The sequence below is a fragment of the Engraulis encrasicolus genome, chromosome 3 (genome assembly GCF_034702125.1).
Source record: "Engraulis encrasicolus isolate BLACKSEA-1 chromosome 3, IST_EnEncr_1.0, whole genome shotgun sequence".
NCBI classification, from domain to species: Eukaryota; Metazoa; Chordata; class Actinopteri; order Clupeiformes; family Engraulidae; genus Engraulis; species Engraulis encrasicolus.
In genome coordinates this window covers 43,938,810-43,948,809 of record NC_085859.1, presented here as the reverse complement: position 1 = coordinate 43,948,809, position 10,000 = coordinate 43,938,810, and the positions used below count along the sequence as shown (strand labels likewise).

At 50.1% G+C, this 10,000-nt stretch overlaps 1 protein-coding gene across 5 annotated transcripts in view; it reads right to left on the bottom strand.

Moving 5' to 3' along the window:
• Positions 1–10,000, bottom strand: part of smtnb (smoothelin b) — a 49,946-nt gene that overhangs the window by 15,600 nt on the left and 24,346 nt on the right. For 4 of the 5 annotated variants that reach the window (XM_063195492.1, XM_063195494.1, XM_063195493.1 and 1 more), the window contains exon 5: positions 1–298. This exon is cut by the window's left edge and continues 149 nt beyond it. In XM_063195492.1, coding sequence (XP_063051562.1) covers positions 1–298 — 298 coding nt within the window. Of the gene's footprint in view, positions 299–8,337; positions 9,579–10,000 lie in introns of those variants that run through there. The other variant, XM_063195495.1, reaches the window with a different exon arrangement.

Here is a 10,000-nt window from a genome sequence, read left to right as displayed (position 1 = left end):
CCTGGGACTGGGACTGAGACTGGGACTGGGACTGGTCTGCCGTCACCACTTTGATGGTGTGCTCCTGGGCTTTGGCCGGGGTGTGGGTGGTGATGTGGGTGGGGGTGGGGATGGGCTCTCCACTGGAGAGCACGTGGATGGTGTGCTCCCGAGCCTGGCCGAGCTGGCTGCCGCCGCTGGTGCCACGAGACTGATCTGAGGTCAGGGTCCTGGTGGTGGTGGTGGTGGAGGAGGAGGTGGAGGAGCCACCGTTGGGCATGGAGGACTCCACCACGAACATGGCCGGCTCGGACTCCATCTGGGAATAAAACAAACAAGAACAACAGAGCGTTAGAGGTTCAAATCCCATATTAGTGGGAAGAATGTGGACAGCCGTTGCATAATGCTTAGGGAGATTATCTTAAGATCAGAGGGTTGGAGGTTCAAATCCCACACTTAACTCTCCCTACACCTCCAGCCATGGCCGAAGGGCCCATGAGTAAGGCATGCAACATGTACACTACACCCCTGACTCCATCTGGGGGATAAACAAACACAGACACTACCACAGGGAGGACCAGTAAACCCACACATGCAAGTCAGCAGCCTTGGGTGATTAAGATACTGTATGTCATAACAAATGAAAGAACGGACGAGTGCATGACTGGCTACACGGACCACACATAGAGATGTCATCGGTATGGCTGGAATGCTTTACCCAAGTGGGTACTAGACGTGGATGCTAATTATTGAGATTCATAAGGGTTGGCGGGAGCAGACAAACAAATGCTCCTTCATTTTTGAGTGCAGTGACCAAAGTAAAATGTAACTTAAGAATAAGGTCAAAAGATCGCACCATGCAACTTTTGATAGGTTGGGGCCCCTAGGCTGCAGCCATGTCTAGCCTTTGCTAGCCTAAGGGCTAAGGGAATAGAGTACATTGTTAAAAGAGCAGGGTTAGGAAAACCGAAGATCGGGAAAGGAAAATGGAGAAGGAGAGGACTTCTGGCTGAAAGATGGAGAGATGAGGAAGAGGAGTCTGGTCTGAGGTGGACAAGAAAGAGGGGATAGAGAGAGAGAGGGAGAGAGGGAGACACAGCGGGGGAAGGAAAGAGAGGAGAAGAGTGGGTGAAAAAGAAGGGATGAGAGACGAGAAAAGGAGAGCAGAGGGGACAAAGCAAGTAGTGATGGAGTGAGAGGAGAGGGGAAGAGATGAGTGGACAGAGGAAGAAGGGATGAGGGAGACGAGAAGATAAGAAGCAATGGAGGAGGAAGGGCTGGAGGGATGGGAGTGGAGAGGAGGAGAAGAGAAGACGGGACAGAGGAAGAAGTGGTGGAAGACGACGAGAAGAGAAGAGAAGAGGCGACGGAGGAGGGAGGGCTGGAGGGATGGGAGTGGAGAGGAGGAGAAGAGAAGACGGGTGATGGAGTGAGAGGAGAGGGGAAGCGGAAAAGTGGATGGAGGAATGTGTATATGGAGAGCCCTCTTCAGCAGCTGTGTTTGCTCTGATGTAACGGAGGACGGCTCTGACATTTAGAGAAGGAATTCACACTTGTCCCTCTTATCACGCCTCTCCACGTCCCCCCCCTCTCTTTCTTATCCTCTCTCTCTCTCTCTCTCTCTCTCTATCATGTATCTCTGTCACACATCCCTCCAACAACCCCCCACCTCCCTCTGTCTGTCTGTACGTCTCTCTCTCTCTCTCTCTCTCTCTCTCTCTCTCTCTCTCTCTCTCTCTCTCTCTCTCTCTCTCTCTCTCTCTCTCTCTCTCTCTCTCCATGTCTCTCTCTCTCTCCATGTCTCTCTCTCTCTAATGTATCTCTGTCACACATCCCCCCATCATCCCCCAACCTCCCTCCGTCTGTCTGTACGCCTCTCTCTCTCTCTCTCTCTCTCTCTCTCTCTCTCTCTCTCTCTCTCTCTCTCCATGTCTCTCTCTCTCTCTATCATGTATCTCTGTCACACATCCCTCCAACAACCCCCCACCTCCCTCTGTCTGTCTGTACGTCTCTCTCTCTCTCTCTCTCTCTCTCTCTCTCTCTCTCATGTATCTCTGTAACACATCCCCCCATCATCCCCCACCAGTGTTGCCAAATGGAAAATGTTTAACCATCGTGCCAAAACCTCAAAATTATCGGTTGAATAGATGAATTACATGGATTTACATGATCCAAATGAGTGTTTCAAGGCGGCTAAATGAACAGAATAAAACTCTGAAATTATCGTACATACATCATGTGCTTTTGATCATACAGAGGACACATTTATGGTACAAACAAATACAGTAATGATCATACATCTGGCAACACTGTCCTCCACCCTCCATCTGTCTGTCTGTCTGCAAGTCTTACTCCATCCCAGTATATGTCCAATGTCCATCCATCATCTCTTCCTCTCTCACTCACCTCTCTATCTAGTTGCTCTCTTCCCTCTCTTCCTTTCATACAGTATTCTCTCTCGGTCACACTTTTTATCCATTACCCTTTATCAGTCCCCCTCCTCCCTCTCTCTTGGTCTCTCCCTTTATTTACCCCCCCTTATCCATCACCCCTCTCTCTTTATCTCTATCTATTCCTCTCCATCACCTCTCGTGCCCACTCTACTAAATGCCAGAGATGAGAGTAGAGTAGAGTAGAGGAGATGGGGAAGGGAGGGGTTGTGGGGGCTTAGGGGACAGACAGACGGGACACCTCTTTAGTGGCACCAAATGTTGCTAATGGCTCTATAAAAATGTTCGGGAGTTTCCTTGCGTGAGTGAGGGACTGTGTCCAAGAGTGTTTGTGTGAGCGAGTGTGTGTGCGCGCGCGTGCGTGCGTGCGTGTGTGTGCGCGTGCATGCGTGTCCAGGTCTTTTAAAAATGTCAGGCTTAACGACGGAAGAGGTACTTGTAAAAGCGGGCATGGGACGTCTTTGCATATACAAGACTCTCTGTGAGGACAGTGTGTACCATACTTTTGCTGGCACGACTGTCAAAATGGCGTGATAGAGTGGTCTGCACACTGGGCTTGAGTTCCAAACAAACAGTTTATTTCATTAAACAAACAGCAACATTTCAATCCACCAGTGGGATCGTCTTCAGGCGCCTGAGCTGTCCTGTCTTGCACTTAATGTCAGTCTGAAAAATGTCAGTCTTCTTGTGTATGTGCAGTCTGAAAAATGTCTTCTTGTGTATGTCTATGTCCTGGCATGGTATAGAGGAAACGTAATTTCATTTTCCTTGCATGACTTGTGCATATGAAGAAAGTGACAATAAAAGCTGACTTGACTTGACTCAAGACTTGACCACTCTATCACTATGTCAGTCTACCGTTTTTGTCCGGCACCTGGATTATTGTTTTTATGGATGTGCGCATGGGCACCCCAACCTAAAAACTACTGTCAGTGGTTCTCAACCATTTTTGAACTAAAGTCCCCTTGGCCTCATCATAAGTCTCCAAACGCCCCCTTGACCTCATCATAAGCCTCCAAACGCCCCCTTGACCTCATCATAAGCCTGACAATGCCCCACTTAGTATTGAAAGATAAAAATAAGCCATAGCCCCCTGATGGCAACTAAGCACCACACCCTCTCAGCTGTATCCTTCTCAACACCCCCCCCCCCCCCCCCCCCCCTCTAGGGCTCCCCACCGCCCCTGTCCCCACCACCCCCACCACTAGTCTAAATGTACATTTGTGCGCAAGCATGCATGCCATACAGTACGTGTATGTGTGTGTGCGTATGTGTGGAGAGAGACAGGAAGTTAGTGTATATCTCTCCAGCGATGACAGGAGAACACAGGAGACGGGCCTCACTTATAAACAGCAGTCAATTTTCCATTCACATAACACGCTTACCAGAAACAGACAGACACACACGCACACCTTTTAAAACCGTTTCTACAGACCAGGCGACCACTTCAGTAGCAGCTGGAAAAGAGGGAGCCGTGAGCGAGAAAAAACAAAACAAAGGTTGAGTCACTCTTTTTACATCACATGAACCACGTAAGTGCTTTTGTGTGTGTGTGTGTGTGTGTGTGTGTGTGTGTGTGTGTGTAGTGTGTGTGTAGTGTGTGTGTGTGTGTGTGTTCGTGTGTGTGTGTGTGTGTGTGTGTGTCTGTTCCAGGGGTCCCTCTGGCTTATGTAAGAGTTGGCTCGCATCCTGTGGCAGGTCAACCGGGTTCAAGTCAACTGTCTGTCTGTCTATTTGTGTGTGTGTGTGCGTGTGTGTGTGTGTGTGTGTGTGTGTGTGTGTGTGTGTGCGTGTGTGTGTGCAATGCATGTGTGTGTGCGTGTGCGTGTGCGTGTGTGTGTGCTCGAGCGAGCGCGCGTTTGAGTGAGTGAGAGAGTGAGAGAGAGGGAGAGAGAGAGAATGAGAAGAGCGAGAGAGAATGAGAAGAGCGAGAGAGAATGAGAAGAGAGAGAGAGAGATGGATAGGCTGCAGCTGCTTATACAGTATTCTACAGTGGGGAACGCAGGAATGAGGACCTCTCGCTCATGCCCTGTCACACACACACACAATACAAATACACACACACGCAGACGCAAAAACACACAGACACATAGACACACACACACACACACACTACACACGCACAATACACACACACACAAATATGTTGATCCCCCAAGCCTCAGCATCCCAGGCCTCGGCCTACAAATATCCCGCTCCGCAAATGCCCTGTAACCATGGCCCATAAATATCCCCAGTGCCTGGAACAAGGGCCGGCTGCCAGTACAGGGCAGGCAGCACACTGTGGCCATGCAAACATACTGATAGAAGCAGCCAGGGGCTGCGCTATAGAGGGGGCAAGCAAGGCATTTCCCCCTGGGCCCAGCGCCCTCCTGTATTAGTGGTGGGGGCCCTATTATGCCCTCGGCAGGCTGTATGGAGGGGCCCTATCTGTGTTTTGCCCCGGGGCCCAGTGCGCAATTGTTCCGCCACTGGAAGCAGCTACACAGTACAATATAACTGAGGCCTGCCTGTCTGTCTGTCCTGTCTGTCTCGTCATTCTACACAGGCCATAATGTTAACTGCAGCGATAGTTGCGAACTAGCATACAAGCTAATGAGATTGTTTGGGTTGTTTGAACCTCCTGCCACTGTTAAATAAGTTGTATTAAGCAGAGGCAGTCCTTTTTTTAACAGGTTGAAAATCCTCTTCCCCCTTCAAGGTAAGAGACCTGTTCACTTCTGGTTGGAGTTCGATCTATTGTAGACTGGCTGCCTTCAAGCTGCGAGAGTGACGCGCCCAGTTGCTTAAATGAGAGGTCCTTTCACTAACATAACCACCATCCATGGCCCATAAATACCCAGGGTGAACAAGGGCCACCTGCCAGTACAGGCAAAGCATAGCCATCTAAACACTGATAGGAGCAATTATATACTGTACAATACAAACAAGGCCTAACTTCCAGTCGAGGCCTAACTGTCAGACTGTCTCGTCACTCTACACAGGGCATAATGTTAACTGCAGAGATAGATAGTTGCAAATTAGCATACAGGCTAGTTAGACTTTGAGTTATTCGAACCAACTGCTGCCAGGCAAAGGAGTTACATTTCACACAAAGTGAGTTCTTTTTCAGTCCCTTATAGTAAGCGACGTGTTCAGTTCTGGTATATGGTTGAATAAACTCCACCATTAGTTATGTTCTCTGGGGACTGGGGGTCTCCACGCTTCAAAAGAGACGCCTTATAGTGTAAGAGAAGCCTTACAGTTGCTTACAACCATCTTCCTTTGACTAGCACAGCCTAACCATCCATGGCCCATAAATGTCACCAGTGCCTGGAACAAGGGCCGTCTGCCAGGGCCAGCATAGCCATGCAAATACTGATAGAAGCAACCACACAGTACAACAAGGGCCCTGTCTGCCTTGTCAGTACAGACAGGTCATAATGTTAACTGCAGACGGGACAGCTGGGAGACAGTCGTGAACTAGCACGGAGGTTAATGAGGCTTTGGGTTGAATGAAGTGGTCAATGGAGTGTAGCTCAATTGGTGTAGGTAACTGCAGTTACTTTTTGAAGCTTGAAGTCATTCTAATGGGGTTAGAGAAACTAACTAGCCACAGAAGGAAGAGCAGTTTCTAACAGCTAAGGTCCTGTGAGCATGGCATCCATGGTTGCCAACGTGACCCGAATGGAGAAGAGACTCATCTCTTTTAAATCAACACTAAACACTTTAAAAGAAGACTAATAATAATCTCAGTGGTTCATCAACCAGTCCTGTACATTGTAGTGAAAAGCAGTACTGAATTTCCGGTTTAGAGGAATAGGCCGAATCCTTTAGTTCAGTATGGCAGTATGACAATATTGCTTCCAAACTCTAGGGTAGAGGATCTCAACCTTTTTAAAACACCCCCCCCCCTTTCACCTCATCATAAGCCGCCAGACCCCCCTGCCCCCTTATTATAAAAATGACTATTGACTAATGCTTCCCAATTGCAACTTAGCACCGCACCCTTTCAGCTGCCTCCTTCCCAACGTCCCCATAGGGCTCCCCAACGACCCCTGGGGGGCTGTAGAGACCCAGTTGAGAAACAATACTCAATACAGGGAGATCAAAGAGGGAAACTATCTGGTGTTGCTGTCAATAGATCAATCATAACGATGAAGTACATTTCACATCAATCTGCACTGTAAAGTGATATGATGCGATGCGATGCCCAGGAGAGGCTTGCACACTCATCCGTCACCGGCACCCCAAATACAGGTCACATGCCAGCGGTGGTCTTATCAGTTGGCTTGTCCTGACCCCCTTCTGTTTATAGATGCAACTCACTCACGCTGCCCACACACAGATACCGACACGAACACAAACCCCAACACGAACACGGCCCTGCTGCACACGCTAAAGTGACTGGATGACTTCTAGGAAACTAACCTTATCTAATAACAGTGGGCGCACACACACAAGCACGCACGTGCGCACACACACACGTGCACACACACAAATATCTTTTCAGGGAAAGGTGATGGTGCTGCAGGAAAAAATGATGCCAGGTGTGTGTGTGTGTGTGTGTGTGTGTGTGTGTGTGTGTGTGTGTGTGTGTGTGTGTGTGTGTGTGTGTGTGTGTGTGTGTGTGTGTGTGTGTGTGTGTGTGTGTGTGTGTGTGTGTGTGTGTGTGTGTGTGTGTGTGTGTGTGTGTGTGTGTGTGTGTGTGTGTGCATGACTGAACACACAAAATAGTCACTGAGTGACTGTTGGTGACAGTGTGACAAAGAGAGGGATGCAGACAGACACAGAGAGAGAGAATGAGAGAGACGCACAGAGAGAGAGAATGAGAGAGACACACGGAGAGAATGAGAGAGAGGGCGGGGCTGGGAGAGACAGAGAGAGAGAAAAATTGGAAGAGTGAGGGAGAGAGTGATAAAATGAGAGAGTGGAAGACAGACAGATGGGGAGAGGTAGAAAATTATAAAAAGGGAGGAATACAGAAAAGGGAAATAGAAAGTGGCTTGAAGGAATGGGGGGGAGAGAGAGAGAGAGAGAGAGAGAGAGAGAGAGAGAGAGAGAGAGAGAGAGAGAGAGAGAGAGAGAGATAGGTGCCATTGGTTGTTGAGAGATGAGGCATGTGTTCCACCTAGGAATGGAGTGTTCTCTGTAGGGCACACACACACGCACGCATACACACACACAAATGCACGCACGAGCGCACGCCATCTTTGTGCCCTATACCACAAAAACACACACACACACACACAGCCAAAGTTTGCGCCCTGTGCTATAACAGCCTGTGGTCAAGAGTGAAATGATCGGGGTTTAAAGGGATGAGAGGGGCTTAAAGGTCAATAAGCCGAATACAGATCAGACCACGCACACGCACACGCACACGCACACGCACACGCACACACACGCACACGCACACGCACACGCACACACACGCACACACACACACACATATTTCCAAAACACATAATAACCTCTATGGTCAATTTCTCTCCCTCTCTCTCTCCCTCTCCATCTCCTTCTCTCCGTCTCCGTCTCCGTCTCCGTCTCCGTCTCCCTCTCCGTTTCCGTCTCCGTCTCTGTCTCTCTCTCTCTCTCTCACAAACATCCTCCACGTTTTCCAAATCACATAACCACCTCTGGTCAAGCCATCAAACTTGTATACACACATGAACCACCTTTCCCAGTAAAATTACCACCTTGGTCAAACTATTTCACACACACACACGTACGCGCACACAGACCCAATCGAATCCCATGTACAGTACAGATACAGTACAATGTACAGATGTGTACCGTACCTGCACCAATTTCTGTGCACATTGTTCAATGAGATCTTAAACTCTTTGAGACTAATACCTTCTCATTTTTTTATTTTTTTTACAAACATTACACACAGAAGTTGGGGGTGGGGGTGGGGTGGAATCATACCAGGCTGTTGCTACGGGATACGGTGGTTGGCATGGAGCCCAGGGAGGATGACCTCCGCGTGGAGAAGGCTGGCGGGTGCGGCACTGCCCCAGGACGGCAAGCACCATCTGCAACATCAGGGACCAACACAGCATCCACAGGGCTCTCAGGGGTCACACCATTTACGGCTTCACGGCCAGTACCGGTGCCACTAGAGACAGTGCCTTCTGAGGACTTTTTTGCACTAGTATCCTCCTGTAAAGACTTTCCATCACCATTGGCTACTACACCATTCGTGGAGTCACCATTTGTGGCATCGCGCCTCAAACTTGTACCCTCCAAAGATTTCGCCTGACCTTCAATCACATCGTTCAAGGGGTTATGGTTGACAGAATCATTGCCATCAGTGCTTTCCAAAGCATTCACTGCATCCCCATCAGAAGCCCCATTCATAGGGGCGTGGTGAGCAGAACCCGCCACCACACAAGAGCTGCCCAAAGGCCCCACGCCACCACTGGCGTCAATGGATGATGTGCATAAACCATCCACAGCATCAGACATTACACCAGGCTCCACGTCTGGTCTATTCTTGACCTCTTCTGATGGTGCAGTGGGCACGTCATGACGACTAACGCCATGCTCAGGGTCAGAGGTCATCTTCTCCTGGCTCGCATTCCGGAACAGCGCCTTAGTGAGCCAGGGCGCCAGGTCTAGGTCCAGGTCCAAATTGAGAGACGCTAGCGACAGCGGTGGTGGTGGTGGTTGTGATTCTGACACCTGTGAGGGGCTGGGGAAGGCGACGGGCGGGGCTTCGGGAAGGTTGAGGGCGTGGCACAGGGAATCGACCTGTCGCACGAGCCGCTCCTGCTGAAGGCGGAGCCTCAGGTTGTCCTGCTGCAGCGCATGCAAGGCGTTCAGGAGCGGAGACATGCGCTCCTGCAGACGCTTCTCCAGGAGACTCGCAAAGTCACGCAGCTCCTCCTGCACGTCAAACACCGCCTCTTGCATCCTCCTCTCCACCTCCTCCACGCTACTCGCTAGTATTCCTCCCCCGACTCCTGCTCCCGCTCCTCCTGCTGCTTCAAATGCATCCTCCTCAAAGTCCTCATGGGGACACAGAAGTTCCCCGATAAGACTCTCCAGTCCTGATTCGGCACATCCGTCGTCCATGGTTGGCTCCATGCTCACACTGGGCATTCTGGGTAGACAAAATGTCCACTGGGTGGGTACCAACAGAAGCCTCCTCTCTTCTCTTTTCTTTTGTCTCCTCTCCACTCCACTCTCCTCCTCCTCGTCCCTCACTTTCTCACTTGTCTCTCGCTGTCGGTCTCTTTTACGCCAGAAAACGGCCCTCTTGCCCTCCTGCCTGGTACTGCAAGTGACCACCTCTCCTCCTGTGCGTTTGTCTCTGTATCGTGTATCTTTTTTATTCTCCTTTGCTCCGTCTCTCCTCTTTCTCCGCTGGCTTTCACCCTCCCCCTTTTTTCCTCAGTTGGGGGATTCACACGCGGGACGACTTGCAGATGTCCGATTAATCTCACGTAAAACTTTTCACTCCTTGTCTCGGACAGGTCCCACAGTCCCCCGGCAGCCCAGGAGCTGCTCTCCCTCTAGTCCAGTGTAAGTGTCCATGTGTGTGTGTGTGTGTGTGTGTGTATACTGTAAGTGTGTGTGTGTGTGTGTG